The 19,307-nt window shown below is 45.2% G+C and overlaps 1 protein-coding gene across 9 annotated transcripts in view; it reads left to right on the top strand.

Annotated features, from left to right (window-relative positions):
• Positions 1 to 19,307, top strand: part of BRSK2 (BR serine/threonine kinase 2) — a 581,381-nt gene that overhangs the window by 522,173 nt on the left and 39,901 nt on the right. For all 9 annotated transcript variants that reach the window (XM_019519755.1, XM_019519753.1, XM_019519756.1 and 6 more), the window contains 3 exons: positions 5,552 to 5,612; positions 10,680 to 10,887; positions 12,278 to 12,326. In XM_019519755.1, coding sequence (XP_019375300.1) covers positions 5,552 to 5,612; positions 10,680 to 10,887; positions 12,278 to 12,326 — 318 coding nt within the window. The remainder of the gene's footprint in view (positions 1 to 5,551; positions 5,613 to 10,679; positions 10,888 to 12,277; positions 12,327 to 19,307) is intronic.

Raw genomic sequence — 19,307 nt, 5'->3', positions numbered from 1 at the left:
AATCTTTTCGTAACTGTATGGGTTTAGAATTGTTTGAACAAATGATTTCTAGTGTCCTAGAGGCTGTTGAGGAGCTGAGAAAAAGCAATATGTCTGCAGTTTATCAAAGAGCGTTAATTAGACCCAAGGGTAAAATGGTAACCTACAGAATTTATCCCTGATTTGAACTTATGGTTCTAAGAAACTTGGTTTCACTGGTAGAAGGGTATGAGAAATAGCACCAATCACCTTTACAAAACATTTCTAAAATGTTTTGTTTCTGAAAATACATAGCCTATACAGGGTGCGTAACGGCATGGGAGGAGGATGAGTTTTTCAGTAGCACTGAAGTGACTTAGGAGCCAAAATCCTCTTGAAAACTAAAAGGGCTTATGCTCATAAGTGATATAAGAGCTTTTGAAAACCCCAATAGCTTTATTTACACCCATTTAGTATGGTGATAAAGCCTTTCTCCTAGACCAGACAGTCATGTGTGACCGCTAAAAAGATTGATGAGTAGTGGTGCACAGTACACAGTACTGGGACATGTACTATCTGAAGCATTGTCACATAAGGCCAAATGAGGTGTGCTATATTATTAATTATAAGGAGATATCAGCTTAGCTGCCTTCTCAGGGTGCCATCGAGTACTCTTCCATACACGCAGATCCTGGGTCTCATCTCTTTATCTCTCCTCACCAGGGCTGCTTATACATATGCGCAAGGTTGCAGGTGCATTTTATTTAGAGTGGTTCCCGGAGAGCCACTCTAATTAAAACACATCACCACCATGTGTATTAAGCCCCTGCACATTTAAAAATGGTTGCAAGATGCTTTATCTAAACTTCATTCAACAAGGTTTAGTTAAAGCGCCCTCACAGCCATTTTTAAATGCATGAGGGCTTATACATGTCGTGGTAAGGCCATGCTAAAGCGTTCTAATTGGAAGGCAAAGCTGCACGTGTGTAGGCAGCCCAGATGTCTTAGATCTGAGGGCAGCCCCTTGGGTGGGTCCTCACAGTGACTACCTCATCAGGTCCAAATGGGACTGGACCCTGCAAGGGTTTGCATTTGGAGGTAGCTAATTAAAGTGACTCAAAACCCTCTTCAGAAAAAAAAAAGCACTACTTATTCCCACACCAAAAGGAACAAGCCACCCCATGCCAAGGAATACAACAAAAAAGAGTCCTACATGCACAACCCCTTCTCTAAATTTAGCATAGCTCAGGCAAATCTAGTTTATTCCCCATCTCTTTGTGAGGAGGAATAACATGCACTGCTCTTAGCATATGAGAGGTATCTCTGTCTCAGGGAGCCTTCCCAGCCTGTCCGCTTCTTCACTGACCTACCCTTGGCAACTCACAGCACCCCTATCCCCCGTACAGCTGAGCTTTTAGTAGATCAGAATCTCTAATCATCTATCTACTTGTGTCTAATTTAAGTTAAACTTTCCTTTATAATATGAAGCATCAGGAGGACAAATTATTAAGAGAGATTTTTAATAAATGGTTGATAAATTGTAATAGGGTTGGGGGCGAGAAGTCCTGCCCATCATCTTTGAGAGGATGCTCCTTAGCCAGACCATTGTTGTCCCTCCCTGCCTGCTTTCTTTAACAAGCCCTTTAGCCTCCTTCAATTTAACTCCATCCATTAGGTGCAGGGAGCAACACAGAGTACAGCCAACAAGTCTCACACAAGTTTCATGAAAGGCATACCAATAGGTACCCAAAGTCTCACATGGGTTTTTAAATTTGAATAATTATAGATTTATTACTTAACTTCCAATGATGTTCAGCACCCTTAGAGACTCTGAGAAGGTTACACACTAAGAAATATTTTCATCTAAATAAACTTATTTCATAGTCATAGATGAAAGGTACTTTTTCCATTGTGGTTTCCCACATTCATCTTTCTTTTTCCGCACTCGGCAAGATCATTCAGGTTCTGCTGTGCCAATGTACTGTCTGCGGGCACACTATACCGCCTCCACTTCCACTGTCCAGGAGATACATATATATATTTAAATTATCTCTGTTCTTTTGTCTCATCATGCCATGACTAGGGCACCTTTTCTCAACTGCTTTTCGCCCTTTCCCTTTGTCCCCTGCACTGGAATGACAGATGCAGGAGCAACATAAAGTCTTCCTGAGGTAGTTTTTTTGCAGCCAAGACTCACGTATATCCAAGCGAAGGTGATCTTGCTGGGAAGAAGAAAAAGCTTTGATTTTTGCTTGATGGCTTTTCTTTGGGGAAGCTGAAGAGCCTGTCATGTGTGAGTTCCCCCCAACCAATTTGGGAACTTTCTCCCACTGGTCATTGCAAATACTGGGACTACTTAAAAATAGGAAAGTACAAAGGAGAACTCAAAGAATCAGTCCCCCTCTTGCCCCTCCTTTGCTTTCCAGGAGATAGAAAATGTTTCAAATTGGGAGTGCTCTTTCCTCAGAAGCATTTAAAATCAATCATGAACCTCCTAAACTCTGCCCAGTGTCCCCAACACACAATTTCTAGTGTTGTAAAGCTAAGCAAGATTACAGGGTTGATGCTACCTCTTACCTCATTTGTATAAAGAACAGCAGAAGCCACTGAGTATAAGTACGGCTGAGTGCATGTAAGCAGTGATATAGATGCTGAATGTTTTTCCCAGTGGAGTTTACACGAACCCTTTGTTCTGTCCCCTGCCACAGACTTCTAAACTGGATGAAAACTCACAACATGACCACTCCTTTCATAAAGAATTGTGGTGTAGGAGGTGGGGCCTTGCTATGTTGTGCCCCCATCTTTGTGACTATTTGCTTTATTAAATGCGGGGAGAGGGAGGTGGAGGTGTGTGTGGGGGGGTAGTCGGGATACCTGGGAGCAGACCCGATTGGAGAGAGAAATTGGGGGATTGAAGGCTTTAATCAAACGGTTGTAAAATTCAGGTGAGTGCTAAAGATCCACTTCCAGCCATGCTGGAGTGTTAATGGGAACAGCTCCCAGTGGAAGTTAGGGGCCTGAGTGCTTTGAAGGTATTTACAGGAATTACCTGTAAAAACATTCTGCAAGGTGATGTGTTACTTGTTGGTACTTCTGGTTTGGAGGGATCTTTCCCTGATGACTCTCATACACACAGAGGTGATGGTAACTAACTGGACATTCAGTACACAGGGCCACAGCTGTGTTTGCATTTAGCTGGTTCAATTAAGAGTGAGAAGTAAAAGAAAACTTCCTAAAAATCCAGTGAAAGTAGAGCATATTTACAAAACAATCCATACTCTGCTTGAATCTACACGGCTGTCTACTCTTGGGAACCCCACAGGGATGCAAATGCAGAGTTTAGGCCTGTAGATTTTATAGAGGTGCAGAATAATGGCCCGGCAACACTGAGATACAAGGAAGGAATTCCACAGAGGGTTTCTGCGTTTGATATGAACTATGAGGATGGGACTTACCACTGTGTTTCATATTAGCTGAAGCCCTCAGTGGAAATATTTCTCCTGCTTCACATAGAATTTTAAAATGCTATTGTATCTTTTCTTTTTTAGAAAATGTAGATGTGAAACCATCCTGCAACTACATTTATGATCTTATTCTTATAGAGGAAATCAATGAAACCAGTGGTCAGCAGCATTTTCTGGTGGTGGGCTGGAATAGCCCAGGTCAGCTCTGAGGCGCTTGGACCTGGATTCCATTTCTCCCTGGTGCCGTTTCTCTCCACTGCCTGGCTGTGGAGCAGCAGCATCAAAGTCCCAGCTTCGTGAGCTGTATCTAGTGCTTCCATGGGCCAGATCCAGCCCATAGGCCTAAGCTGCTGAGCTCTGAATAAGACTGATCGACAGGGGACGTTGACTTAATGTATTTTGGGTTTTCTTAAGGGCTGCATATTCTTACAAATCCATATATATATATGGATATATCTGTACACACACACACACACACACACACACACTCATTTGTAATGAATACCTATTTAAATCTATTTATGCTTATATGTATACACCTAAAACACACGTTTGTGTGTGTGCATGTTTACACATGTATATTCTGTTTTACAAACACTTAGACGATTTCATCATTTCTTTATCATGTTAGCTGAAGGTGAATAATTGTTTTGTATTTCCAAAAGGAGGTGCTATATTCATATATTGGTGAGACGTTTGCAACACTGGGCAACTGACAGTTTCTATGTTAGCTTTGAGCTGGGTTGTTTCTCCAGTGTAATCTCCTTCCAAAGTTGTTTTTCAAGATTGACCCTTCTAGTTGAGGAGGATTGAAAGTAGTGGCCTCTGAAACTTTTAAGTCCTACTTCTGGATCTGTGTAGGATGACAGGAAGTGCTTTCTGCTCTAGCACATAATTTTGTCCCTGCTCAAGCATTACATCCCCCGTTTGGCCTGCATGTCCTTTCAGTTTAGGACTGCTTGTCTTGGTACAGTGTTGATGTGTTTAGATTGCTAGGTGCCAAAGGTTTTGGCAGGGACCTTTGCTTGAGAACACAAGGGCAGGTGATTCCATATGAATGTTAGCGCTCCCATAAAGTACAACATGCTCATTGACAGAGCAGCAGGCCAACCAATAATAAATATTGTCAGTGTTTAGAAGGGCCTGTTATCCCCCATGGGCCCCTACAGTGACAGGTTGGTGTGAAATTGCTGCTTTGTAGAACTCATCAACAGGCAGAAGAGGCAGTAATCCCACCTACAGGTAACCCCTTAGAGGTGAAGAGCTCATGATCTGAAAGAGAGGTTATCCTGGTGTGTGCACAGCAGGGCTGAGCTCTTAGCAGATTGGTCTTTGAGCCATTCTGGTGAACAGAAGAATAGGTGGTTTCATACAGGGGGGGCCCTCCAAGAAGCCCGTGGTCCCCTACATGAAGTTTCCTAGCGAGCAGAAGGGAACAGTGATTTTATATAGAAACCTATCTGGAGAGCCCATGATGTGGCAAATCCTGCCAGCAAGGAGCTGGAAATGGTGGCTTAGCTTTAAACAAACATGCGCAACAGGTCTGAGTTTTGGGGTCACTGGGATGGTCCTCCGATGTGAGAAGATAGCATACCATGCTTATGGTAGAGTCAGTCTTTTCTTAGTACCTGAAACAATATCCTGCTCCTGCAAATTACCCATGGAATGGTTTTCTATGTTGTGGAGGGCTTCACCTATAGCATACAAAGGATTTTTCTTTCTATACATAGATAACTTGGGCCAAAAATAATTTTCAACACACGCACTGAGCTTCTGATAAGGCCTTTTGCCTTGAGCTGTGCTAGTTTCCAATGGCAGGAAGCAGTAGCTGTCCATGTGTGAATACCCAGACCCAAAAGCAGGTGATAGTGCCCAGCTCCACTCAGAAAGAGAGTATCTGGGAGTTAATAGGGTCCTTTCCCTAAGACTTGATGTGGGGGCCAGGGAATCGGAAGATATGTCAGATGCGTCACAGTAATGAGAGGATGAGGAAAGAGCTATGTGCTTTTCTGAGTGGCAGCATTCCTCCTGCCCCTCGCCTCATGCCTGTGCATGGGGCGGCTGGTGTTCAGGGGCTGTTGCTCACCCGGGGGTTCTGAGGGCCATCTCTACTTGTTGTGTCCACTCAGGTCTCGGTCGATCAGCGGAGCTTCATCTGGCCTCTCCACCAGCCCCCTCAGCAGTCCAAGGGTAAGTGACATTGCTTTAGGCTTTCTTTGTACAATACCCTTAGCCATGCTTATTGCTTCTCAGCAGCTGTTCTGGTAGAGCTGTGGTTCTGTGTGCAATGCTTTTTATTTTCCTTGGCTTGCCATCAGTTTGTGTGGGTCAGGGAGATGTTTTTTGGATCCAAGGGCAGTCTCTCTTGCCATACATGTTTCCTGTGTTGCCTGTGGTGATGCAGTAATTTTGCTGTAGCCCTCCTCATCGTTTGCATCATAATAATGTTTAAAGCCGCCCTTATGATTAAGCATGGCTGGGGCCTGTAATGCCCGGCTGAAGACTGTGCGGCGTGGTTTCAGCTAATGTTCTGATTATTACAAAGCCATGCTGGAGCAGCAAGCCATGTTAGGAAGAGTTGCTTGCTACAACAGAACCATGCTTGACAAAAAGTCAGTCTGGCTAGCACAGGGGACTCAGATGGAGCATGGGAGTAAGCACCATGCTTCATCTGTCTGCTGTAGTTACTGCTTCTGGGAAAAGAAATTATAGGTAGCTGAGGGTGGAGCAGAAGCCTGACGGAAACCTAAGGTTGGTGCACTGAAAGTCTGGGGAAACCGAGGCACTCACTTCTGTATCCCATCAGTGAACCAAATTTTGTCTAGTCAAACCCTGCCAAGGCAAACTTCCCTTTAGTCCTAGTAGGCTCTTAGCTGAGTGAAAATCAAATTAAACATAAGAGAATAATTCCCTGAGTATCAGTGCACAGACTATCTTATCCACCTGGAGCTATCCTTTTTTTGTGTGTGGGGGGGGGGGGAAGAGCTGGGGCAGGAGAAACATCATCACCGCCAGCCGGGGATCAAGCTTGATCTGGTGGAGAAGGTGTGCCTGGGGGAAAAGGTGGAAAGTCTTGGGGGACTTAAGTCGTGCACAACCTTCAGCAATGATCAGTGAACCTAATGCCAAGCCATAACAGAGCCAGGATGCAGTTGCTGTTGGACAGAGGCCGTGTTTTGGTGGGGAGCCTCTTTTGGGGCAGAGAGAAGGATTCCAGGAATAGCATCTGGCAACTAAAGTTTTGTCAGTGCAGCTCCCAGCCCAGAGCCACAACAGAAGGCTCATGTCCTTATCCTTGAGCCTAGTCTGTGGTGACTTGCACCAGCTGAGGACTTGTCTCACATAGTTTTGAGGGTCTTCATAGCGCTTTCCAAATCCCCAGTCTTTCTGTGAGAAGGTACGACCCCATCCTATGAAAATTCATGCCTTAATACATGTATAAATAATACCAGCATCCCACATGCTTAAAATTGCCACTCCCAGTAAAACAGTTGTGTGTAGTTCCCATTCTCAGAGCCACCATCACATACAAGCTTCACTGACTTTTCCAGCTTCAGCATTGTTTTAAACATTTTCTTAGAAGTATTTGAGTTCTGAAGCTTTTTCCATCAGTATTTCTCCTGTTTGGCACCAAACAAACATCTTAGGTCCCTTCCTTCTATGAATTTAGTACACCAGGAGCCAACAAAGCTCCATTTCATGCACTGGTATTGTCTGTGCATTGACATGATTGATATTAGCAGGAATGGGTAGGCTTCCGAGACTGGCATTAACTGTTGCTCTGGAATAAATGGAAAAAGAGCCCCCAGAATAGTTTTGTGCACAAAAATAGGCAGCCAGTCCTGCCAGCCTAAATCATGTGAGCAATATTTTCTCACAGGGGCACTTACTTCCCTTGTCCTCAGTGGGACTGCTTGATTGCATAAGAAATGCTTTCATAAATAAGATTTCCTGTGTCTTGTCTACTGTGACTGTGCGTTAAGATTAATACTTAGGCCCATTTGATTAAATAATTTTGAAAAGCTGTTTCACACCCAGATGGCATTCTCAACAGGCCATAACTATTGTAAGTGGGGTACATTTTGGACTTACAGGGGCATACTTGGGGTAAAAAAATCATTTAATTTAAAAAGGCCTAAGTGATGCTTATACTAACACCTAAACATGTGCTTGGGGATGTGTTAATTAAAGCAGTTCCCAGAGAGCCATTCTAATTAAAACAGCTCACCATCACATGTATTAAGCATTTCAAAATGGCCATGAGGGCGCTTCAACTAAAGCTCATTGTGAATGAGCTTTAATTGAAGCGCCCCTGCAGCCATTTTGAAACCTGGAGGCTTAATACACTTGTCGCTGTGGGAATGCTGGAGGATTCTAATTAGAATATGGAGCAGACTCAATTAATTGAGTAATTAATTAGCATTCCAATTAGAATGCTAAATAACACATGTATAGGCACCATTGAGATTATTGCAGGTAGGAAAGTATTTTAACAATAAAACATGTATTTACGCTACTTGGGCAAAATTCCATGAGATGCTGAGTTCAGCGGTAGTTGAAAGAGCTTGAATCTCAGAAGATCAGGAACTTAGTGCATCTTTTAGTATCCTAGTTGCACCAATAAGGCATGGGCCAAATTGTATTCTTGTTACACAGCTGTAAACCCAGTAAAATTAATGGCTTCAAATTTATGCTGATTTAACTGAGAGCAGTTTGGTTTGATTTTTAATAAAACTGAATCCTGAGCTGCCAAACATTATCTGGTGCATGAACTGCAAAAATTGCAGGAGAATCTTTCTCATTATTACATTCCCATGCTTTTCCACTGGAACGGTTTGCAAACGGTTAGTGACCAATTCCTGCTAGTGACTTGCACAAGCCAGCCGCATTCCTAATCTGTTTGCCTTTCTGTTCCCAGTGGTAATTGGAGCTTATCAAAAAAGATCAGATGTTCTAATTTTGAAATAGATTTGTGGAACCTAAGGTTAATAGAAATGTTTTAATGTAGTAGTTTTCTTTTGGTGTTCAGGGCCTGAATTAAAGCCCACTAAAGTCAATAAAAAGCCTCCCATTGCTTTCAGGGGTCTTTGGAGTAAGTCTGCCTCAATGCAAACAGTCTTGTTTGTTTGCTTTAACTATTCCTCCATATTTGTTCAAATGTTGAAGTCCTGTGCTAGTCCATGAGAACTAGGACATGAAAACCATTGGTCCGCTCACTAAAACTTGGGGCCTGGTCATATGTCTGTATGGCTCTTAATTAGAGCCTTTAGGTGTTAACAGCAATATGAATGAAAATCATTAGAGACCCAGAGAAGAAGCTGAGTGCTGGGTTAAAAATAAAGAGCCAAAGAAGTGATTTTTTACAATGTTTTCAGCACACACTATACCCGTCATTAGTAGCAACATCTAAGAAAATAGTTTTGTTTCAAATACATGAATTTTAGACCACCAGTGTCCTTTTTTAAAAGACTTTTTACTCCTTGTGTTTGTGCATTGCTGTTTGCTGAGCTCATTTAAACTACTTTCCCAGAACACCCATGTAACTAACATGTGTGAATATTTCCCCCCCACCCAAAAAAAAAAGAGGCATGATCCCTTGTCTTGATCACTCAGTACTGGATTATGAGATTTTGCTTGCCTCTTTTTAACTATGTTCTGTGACAGTCACCACCATCATGCCCAGCATGCGCTACTGGGACTTCATAGCCAATTTTGCACATAGGTGGTTAATATTAGGACCCTCCCCTCCCTGCTGTGCTTCATATTCTCCTTGCTAATGTGGTACAACAAGAATGCCCCAAGAATTCGTCAAGAATGGTTGACGAAGGGAATGAGAAGCTGGGGGGTGGGGAATGGAAGCCAGGAAGGAGACCATGGGGCTCATGGGAGGTCTCCTTCCTTCCTTGGGAGATAGTCTAGCCAGGATCTTTGGGGATTCTCATTCTTCAGCTGTTTGCAAACCAGCACCAAGTTAAACCCTGGTTTAGGACCCTCCCCTCCCTGCTGTGCTTCATATTCTTCTTGCTAATGCCAAGCAGGTTATCCCAACCTGGCCAGGGGAGGAAGGTGGATGAAGCTCTCCCTTTTCTCGGTCCTTTACTGATGGGTTCTGGAGCCCACGTGCCAATCTGAGTGGGGGGAGGAAGGAAGGGGAAAGGCAGGGAAAGGTTCTGTTTGGTGCCTGCAGTAACCTGTGTGCTGCTCCTGCTACTTCACATGCGCCTCGCTCCCTTTTTTCTTTTGGACTTGCATCTCTCTCCTGGGCTCGATGATGGGCACTTTGAGCTCCAGGAGATATGCCCAACCTAAGCACGTCTCAGTTTCTGTATGGTTGGAATGGCTCTTTTTCCCCCTTCCTCACCTCGTGCTTCCCTCACCACGGGGCACTCAGAGCACTCCCAGGGAAGTAGCGTCTCTGTCCTTCTGCTTTTTTCTCAGTTATTTTAATTTTCCTCCCACCCTTTTTTTTTAATTTGTGTTGCTCTCTGTGGTTTTCCTTGGCTGACACATGGTTGGTTAATATAATAACGCCTGCTATGACACTGTTGTTCTTGCTGCTGCTGCTGCCGCTGCCGCCGCCGCTGCTGCTGCTGTTGTTGATTATGCTGCGTTCCCAGCTAACTGCATGTTTTTTTTTTGTTTTGTTTTGTGTGTGTTTGTTTGTTTGTTTTTTGTTTCTTTGCAAACCCCCTCCCAACACCCCTTCACCTCCATCTCTCCCATCTCCTTCTGCCATGCTGCCTCTTTGTGCCTCGAATGGATTTTATTCTGACTTTCCTTTGTCTGTTCACCCACCGTGTGGGTGTCTCACTGCTCTCAATGTGCATGGACACTCTGCGTCTGTCTTTGTAGCCTATCAGAAAGTTTTTCATCCCTCCTCAAAACCCTGACCTCCCTTTCTCCCCCCGACCCCAAGTCTCCTTGGAACCCGATGCTTGTAGGAACGCCTCCAGGCCTGGACATGTTCTCCAACCAAAGCCAGCACTGCAGCCCAACCCAAAGACGCAGACTTTGCCATCCAAGAGCAAATTGGCTGAAAAACCACTCCAGTCTACCAAATCCAACCCACTCCCTACTAGCAATGCCAACCCCCCCTCTTCCCAGAATCCCCCTGTGCAGAACACTCCAAGTCGCCCGCCTGCCACTGGCTTTAACCCACAGCTGGCCATTCCTACAATGCAGACCAACCCTATGTCTCCTGTTAGATTACTCCCTTCTAGTACTGACCCAAGCACCAAATCTATCCCCATCATACAGGTCACCCCTCACCCCTCTCCAAGGGGAAGTCCCCTCCCTACCCCTAAGGGGACACCTGTCCATACGCCAAAGGAGAGCCCAGCAGGCACACCCAACCCAACGCCACCATCCAGCCCCAGCATTGGAGGAATGCCCTGGAGGACACGACTCAACTCCATCAAGAACAGCTTCCTGGGGTCTCCTCGCTTCCATCGCCGGAAACTGCAAGGTGAGTCCATTATCCAAACACCCACGGGCATTCTCATACCCCAGAGTGACCGTGTAAATCTCATTTGCTGAGATTAGTGCTGGCAGAACAAGAGAATAGTGGCTCTGGTCATTGCCAGTCCCAGAAAAGTAGGAGCAGGCTCTGTATGAGTTCCAACAGCACAACTCTGCTGCTGAAGTATGATCCCAGCCTGAAGCATCCCCTGAGTCCCCACACATCTCTGCCAATATACTTGAGTTAGGACTTGCAATGCTTCCTGCTATCCCCATCCTGTAGACCCTTTTCAGATCTCCCCATGCACCTCAATTCTGCCTACATCTTAGCTAAATTTGACCTTTAGTCATGATCCACAGCACCTTTGCTAGACTGGGCCTTGTTATTTCCCAAGGCAGGTGCTCAGTTGATGAAAACAGAGTGAAATTGTCTACCCATGGTACAGGTCATTTTATAATTCTGTTTAACTCTTTCTTTCCCTTGTACATTCAGTATAAACTTCCCCTGAATATAATCAGTGCTTCCAGGTCTGTGTGCGGTGTTTCCATTGCTGGAGACCTGGGAGTCCTGAGAGAGACAAGTTTATTTGCTACAGGACCCAGGTGGCTATTTCCTGTCTGGCATAGGACACCTGAAGTCACCTGGATAACCCCAGATGCTCTCTGAATCTAATCTGGTTGCTTATGATTGTATAGCTAAGGTGTGGGTTTGAGTCCTTTACGGGAGGAGGACTACCTGAGTTATAGTGTGGAAGAGCTGAGGCATAGGCCCTGGTTGTCAGAGTCTCTGTATCCATGGTGGTGGATCCATCCAGAGAAGGACTGAACATCATGACTGTGACCTGACTTAGGCACCAGCCTGAGCCTCTGGCTGGAGCCTGCTGGATTTGGGATAAGGTGATGATGTGATGGGCTTTCACACCTTGTCTACACCTAGGAGAGTTCACAAGGTTTACCTCCCTATTTTCAATGGATATGGACAATCTCTGGACAAAAAGCTTGATTAAAGTGTGAAAATTAACCATGGGCTTTTATTTATTTACTAATTGCAAGGGGAAGGTGGGAGGAGGCAGGGAACAATGGAAAGTGATGATCAGAGACCACAGGAATAACCTGACCCAGAGCCACTGGAGCCATTTAAACATTCCTTTGACCTCAGTGATCTCTGGGTCAGACCCCAAGTATATCACTAAATTAAAGGAGAGTCAGTGCAGGAATCTAGAGACAAAAGGCCTGTGTTGAGACTTTTGGATTTGCCTGCTATTTGCAAGGGAGAGATGCAAGGGGAGTGTGGTGCAAAGATGATTTCATTGGTACAGAAGTAGGAAGGGAAGGGTCTGCTTATTCACCGTGTCCTTTTTCTCCCTCCCTGTCTTTGGCTGTGTATGTGCATGCAGTACCTACACCGGAGGAGATGTCCAATTTAACCCCAGAATCTTCCCCAGAGTAAGTAATTCATTAATACACTGCTTATCTTGCCACCCATGCATTTTCTTCCTGTGCCTGCTGCCTATTGCAGTACACCTGCACAGTGTTCCAAGACTCAAAAGATGCTGTGAATACAGCCAGTCACTTGTGCATGCACTCGGAGGGTGAAGCTGCTCTTCCGCTGTGGCTCACAGATACAGACTAATGCCTGATGATGTCAGCAGGAGCTAGATCATGCTTCAAATAGTCATCTTGCTTTCTTTGGGACACTGACTTTGCCCATTTTGAGACACCATCCTGCTTCTTTCTCTTTCCCTGTGTTTCTCCAACAGACCATTCCTTGGTAGGAGGATCCATATCACATAACTGGCTGTGGCCATGCAGTCACAGCTTTATCTTAGAGTACCACTGTTTGTATCCTAGGCATAGGTTTCAATAGTCATTCCTGAAGCAGTACAGAAAAGTCACTGACAGTGGTAGCAAATGCAGCACTGGTTAGGGCAGCAGCCCCAGGAGCTCTGGCAGCTGTTTCATATTCACCGTGCACATTGCTAAACATTGGTGCACAATTGAAACAATTTTGCTGCACAAATGCGCGTTGCTGCACAGTGCATTTGGAAGGCCCTGCTGGAGAACGCTGCTCCAAACGTTCCTTCATACGTGCACCAGACGCCAAATTATTCCTTTTTATTTTCACAGCTTGTGTTTGTGCACCCGATGCCCATAGAATTTCCCTGCCAACCAAGGCGATTTGGCTCTCTATCTAGCCACGTGCGTGTAATATTCATGAGCCCTAGATGAAGATTTTGGGTCCAAAGATCTCTAATTGGAGAGAGTGGCTTTGCCTAAATAGGTTTCCTCATCCCAGGGATTTGTACAGTGAAAGATGGGCTGCCCATTTTCAAGGCTACACTAAGGAGCAGGGTGAGGAGTCAGGGAGAGATCCAGGTGGAAAAATACAGTACACTGTGTATTTAAAGCATGGGAATGTTTACTGCTGTGAGGAGGCATAAGGGAACTTCATAAAGAGGACAGATTTGCAGGAAAGAAAGAAATGATGGGCTTACCTCAAATGTTCTGTTGTGTGTAAAAGCATAAAAGGCCTGTGAGCAAAATCCTTCCTTTCTTTCTCATTTACGTGTGTCAGTGGAAGCTCCTCTCTGAATGTATTGTCTTTTTCACACAATTCCTGTCTTTTAAGAGCTGGTGCAGAGAGCTGGAGCCTGTCATTTGAGGCAGTTTGGATGCAAGTCAAGGCCTAAGGCTCTTTTTCCCTGTTCTGTATAATTGCCGAATTAATGAGTTCAATTGGGTTGCACACCGCAGTAAACATAATAAAAGTCGTAAAAAATAATGAACTGGATTTGATTTGAACGAAAGATGTCTTGTTGCTCAGTGCCCACTTCTACATTTCTTTTCTTCCCCTTCCTGGCCCCCCCTCCCCCCATAAGAAACAAGACAGCCTCATCAGGACCTCTGTTGACCTCAAAAAATGTGCTGCTTTGCTTTATGACATCTTTTAACACTCTTCATTCATTTAACAGTCCCCATGATTAGGTAATGAACCTTGGCATGTCTAAGTAATGGCTGTTTTTTCTTTTATGAAAAAGTCCTAGACAATCTTTTAGTAACGATTCCTAAAGGGCCACCTTCTCTGTCTTTTGGGTAAAGCAGTACTGTTACATTTGCCTGAATAGAGCTGCACTTAGGTACACCAGAGATCCCCAGTTTGACAAGGCACTTCAGCATGTGTGGAACATTAAACATGTGAGGTGCCCCCTCTGTATCAGCAGGACTGCTCACTGGCTCACACTGATACTTGTGCTTTAATATCATGCTGAGTCTAAGTGAGGAGCTGGCCAGCAGGGTTCTCGAGAATTTATGGGAGAAAGTAGAGCTTTGGAACTTTTTTGCCAGGAATAAAATTCTCTGTGAACTTCTTCATAATTATTCGAAAGGAGAAAACACTCTGGAAAGGTTATCCCTAATGATTAGATCCTTTTGCAGGTCTTTTCTGTAAGGCAGAAGTATCAAACTTACAGCAAGCCAGCGTACCAATGGACCACTGGAAGTGGCTGGGAAAGAGTGGCCTGATACAGAACCTGAGACGCTTGGGCCCCAGTGGATGTGGTGGTCAGCAGTAGAAAGGCCAGCAAGGGCTTGATATAGTCCTGGTCGCCCTCCAGCTGCTTCACTTGTCACCACTGCTGCAGCCCTACCTCCCAGCTGCTGGTCCCTACTGCATATCCAGTGCTGGAGCTGGAGCTGCTACACAACAGCCACAACAGCTCTGGCTTCAGCATGGGACATGGGGCAGGGACTGCAGCTGCTGCTTCATGCTCAGGTCAGAGTCAGAGCTGCCCTTGCCGCCGTGGCTTCCTCATGCCCCAGGCTGGATCTGGGGCCCTGCAGGCCAAGATCTGGCCTGGGGCACAATGTGAGTTTGACACCCTTGCTATAAGAGATGGGTATTGTTTCATCTGTCAGGGACATCCCATCCTTTCTCTTCACTCCCCATAATACCCCTTTCCTTCTCTTCCATGGCTGGACAGTGGCTGCCTCTTTCAAGGAGGATCCTTTGCTGCATGCCTGTTTCTTTATTTGAGCCCAGAAGTGGTTGTGCTCCCAACTCTCACACCTTTCTGCTTTTGGCTCTCCTCTTCTCCACCCTTTTCATTCCATTCTTCCCTCCTCCTCTTGCATCTCCTCACCATGCACTTCCTTTGTTTTCTTTTACTCTTCCTTTTGTTTTTGGCCCAATGTCTCTTCCTCCCACTGGTAGGTGGCCTTGGGCTCTTCAGGCCATCACTCTTCCCTCCCAGAGTCGGTCAGCCCTTCTGCAGGTGATGCATCGTCTCTTGTCAGCTTCTTCAAAAACTGGTGCCACCCAGAAGGAAGAGGAGTGAGCCTTGTGGTAGCAAACCTTATTGAAGCTGGCAAATGAGGAAGATGAGTGAGGACTAGGCAGGATTGTGGGGATATCCAGAAGGACCTGTGGCCACTTAAGATGGGAAGAATAAGCAACATGTTAGTAGCTGGAATTCAGTGTTAACCAGTGCAAAGTAACGGGGATTAGAAAGAACAACATGGACTGGACATACATACTGATGTGTTTGAGATTCAGACTGAGTCTTGAGAAGCCTAGGTTTTATTCTCTGCTCTGCCAGACTCCCTGTATGAGTCCCTGGATGAGTCAGTTAATCCTCGTATGCATCATTGTCTTCCCCTGTGTTTTGGGGATAAGAATGCTTTCTTCCTCCCATCCTTTGTCTCTTTTACCTACTTAAGGCTGGATTATGACTTAGACACAGGGATCTGTGTGGGGAAGTGAAGGGAAGTGTAAGTTGCTCTTTCACCTGTCGCCTGATTCCCCAAATCCTAGGGTGAGTAGGGAATGTGCAGAACCCTTTTTTTCACTTCTCCACCCCAAATCATTGCCCTGCAGAAAGGATATTGCAGCCAGGTCTTGGCACAGGCCAGTCCCAAACTGCTGCTGCCCTTCAGAGCAAGAGAAAACCAGGAGGGAGCCGTGCAAAACCAGGTCAGCAGTGGAAATTGTCAGTGTAACTAAAAGGAAAGAGATTCCTTACCCTGGAGGTCAACGGTGGAGCTTTGTCCACTTCTGAGCAAATCGGAGGATGAGGTACTAGACTACATACTGCAGGCTTCTGCTGTATTTCAGTGAAAAAGAGACCCTGCCCAATGGGACAGTGTCCACAAGGTAGTCATTCTTAACCATGTACTGTCCAAGCTTATGAGGGCTGAAAAGACTGGTGGTCATGGGGACAACATGCCTCCCATCTTCCTGCTGCTCAAACAGCTCCTGAGAAGTTTTTCTAGGAAAGAGGCAGTGAAAGGAGCTAGCAAGTGTGGGAAAGCCAAGAGAGCTGAAGAGAATCGGGAGGAGGGAGTTTGTTACCAGGAGACCAGAGAGAGTAGGAGACGAGCATAAAAAGGGAAGAGTGCAGCCAGTGCAGATCCAGGAAGTTCAATTGAAGTCTATGCCATCTTGTGTATCATTAGCAAAACTGGAGGCAGGAGGGTGGCACAGGTATCACTGAGGTCCTAAACTGGTCTGTTAAGACTTTATTACCAGCAGTAATGCATCAGAAGAAAAGTACCCATCTGGACTCTCAGATCCCAGGCTGAGTTTGCAGAGCTGGCAGGAGAAAATCTCATTACTTTCCTTATAAACTGGGCCCTTTTGACCTTTAGTCATTAAAGGGGCCAATAAATACAGGGACTCACAATGTCATTTCAAAAAAATAAAAGGCGATTTCACACTGCCGAGCCATGTTTAAACATTCGCATCTTGGCGAGCCCCAGGTTGCAAGGAGCATACGTGAGAGAGACACTAGGCCTCAGCAGTCAGTACAGCCAATTCCCAGTTCAGATTAAGATAGATATGGGCCTAGGACAATCAGACAGTTTAGATGGATAACCAGGTGCAAATCAGCTAATGAGCAAAGCCCCTTAACATGCAGGGAACAGTTTCCCCAGCTCTCTCGGGGCCTCCAGAGTTGTTATGGTGTGTGTGAGACACATGAGCTAATTAGTATGTAATTTCCTTTCATACTCTAACCCTGGCTCCTTAACGACCCATTTAAATGAGAGGCCCTTTCTCTTTGCTACTCCCTATGCTAATCTTTGGCTCACTGGCTTAGTTACAGCTGCCTATGAATATTTTAGGGAGTTATGGTTTTCTAGCTTCCTTTAATTGAGGGGAGTGGTGATTTACCAAACTGCAAGTGTATCCTTTTGCACTGTGCTGTTGGTCGCTTGGGGTAGATGGAAACAGAAGCTTATTAACACTGAGCCATCTTCCAGCTCTGATCTTTCCTCTGTGTGGATTAAATGAGCAACAAGGCGATGGTGCTAGGATGTATAGAGCCATCCGTAAGTCAGGACTGAGGCCAGCTAAACTGGAAACAAGCTTTGTTCTCCCTCCCAGCGGTCAGGAGTCCAAATGAGCTTTCCAGTTTGCTCCTCTCTCCCCCCTGAACTCCAGCCTGTCCTCAGCGACCGTCAGTCTAATCAGCTCTATCTACTGTGTGAAGCAGATCCTGCTCACGTATTTTTTCGGCTGCATGCCGCTTTGTTGGAATTTTGGACAGTAATAATTTCTTCTCCAGATGGTCTTCCTTTACTGAGAAAATGTAGCCTGGAGCATCTCTTTCTTCTATTAAGTTGTGAAGCAGCATCCCACAAGAAGCAGGAGAACATTTATGCACTGCAAATCAGACTTGACCCAGTGCTATAAAATACTCTGCAGGGAATAATCTTGCATTCTTAGGAAGGTGAACTAAGTGGCAGGTCTTTCCATCTCTAATAAATGAAATAAATGTATCCCTGGCACAGCTTGTCTGATTTCAATGAAGTATCCCTTAGGGTTAATTTGACCGGTAGTTCTGTGTTTGCATCCTGCAGCTGCAAGTGTCTTCTCTCTGCCCCCCTAATTTTCCATAAGGGTCATAAATTACCCTCAAGCCTCTAGTAACATGTGTGCATGGCCATACAGTTTTCCCATAGGACCTTTTATTTTATCAATGAATGCTAAAAAAATGGTCTTGGTGGAACCACATGGATGGAAACAAACATTTGGTGAAAGTGCCAGTGTGCAGACAACAAAATAATTTCATTTATTATGGACTGAATACTTGATGGAGCACTGGGGAGTGGTCATAGAGTCATAGAGAAGTAGGGCTGGAAGGGACTTCTGGAGGTCATCAAGTTCAACCCCCTGCCTGAGGCAGGATCATCCCTGTCCAAACCATTCTGTACAAATCCATTGTCTAACTATTTAACAAAACTACAGTCAACCCTGACACAACACAAGGCATAACATCCTAGCCTGTCACAGGTATAGCAGGGGGACCATGGTGGCCAACATCCTGCTGCTGGAAAGGATGTTCATATATGCTCAAGAGATCCCAAGAAGAGGGCCATGCCCCTCACTACAAAGGAAAGAAAAGCCCTCACAGTCCATACCAGTCTGACCATGGGGTGAAATTCCTAACTCCAAGTATGGTGATTGGTCTGACCCTGCGTGGAGGAGCAAGAGCCGATAACCAGGAACCTCCAGGTTTAAATCCCAGAAGGAGCATTGGCACACCTAGTCAAAATCCCCAGCTTTGGCTGCAGCCAACACCCAGGGCCTCTGAGGAAGGCTTAAAAAACCCCTGACACATGTAACAGTAGGGGAGTCACTGACTTTTAAAATTCCTGCATGGCGTTTTGTGCATGTGTGTGGCTTGATACTGCAAGAAATTCCTGTGTGTGTGTGTGCATGCGTGCGGAGGGGGGCGGTTAGCACAAGGACCATGCCTTGCTTAGATTTCCTAGGTAGCACTTAAAGTAAGGTCTAGTCCTCTTGCTGGCTGTCTTCACGGAAGAATATTCTGCCCACTGACAGTGAGAGGCACGGTTTACATGAAAGAAGGATGTATGTTTGATACATACCATCAGCAAAGGGCAACATCTTCAGGGAAGAAGCATTACAACTCCTGAAAAACCAAGTAGGTTGAAACTGGGCTGGAGTGACCCCCCCAAATTCCAGGTTGCCAGTGTTAGCAGTATCCACAAAGAGGCACAAGAAACAGAGAGAGCCTTGCAGGGCTTTTTGAGACCTGCACACAGGTTGAAGGCATCCTGCACCAAAGACAGGACCGACTGGTGTGTTAAAACAGCTAAAACTGCTACACTCGCTCCTAGTTTTCTACTGCTGATCCTATATGCTGCTCTAGCAAAACCATGCAATCCATAGTTTGGTGGCTTTTTTTCTGAGTTAATGCAGTGTTCTCTGATGCTTCAGATTATATCACGCCAGCCACTCAGTGTAGCAGCATCACCTTTGAGTCAGTACACACAGTTCCATGTGTTGTTTCTCCAAGTGCCAGGTGATCATGAAATTATGCTGATCTATTCTAAAGCTTCCTTCTTTTGGTTTCTTTTTTTCTTTTCTGTTCCTGTCAGGCTTGCCAAAAAATCCTGGTTTGGTAA

This window comes from Gavialis gangeticus, unplaced genomic scaffold (assembly GCF_001723915.1).
Source record: "Gavialis gangeticus isolate Ggan-Ray unplaced genomic scaffold, GavGan_comp1, whole genome shotgun sequence".
In the NCBI taxonomy this organism is placed as follows: domain Eukaryota; kingdom Metazoa; phylum Chordata; order Crocodylia; family Gavialidae; genus Gavialis; species Gavialis gangeticus.
The sequence above is the reverse complement of the archived record's forward strand: the minus strand, read 5'-3'. Positions and strand labels throughout refer to the sequence as shown.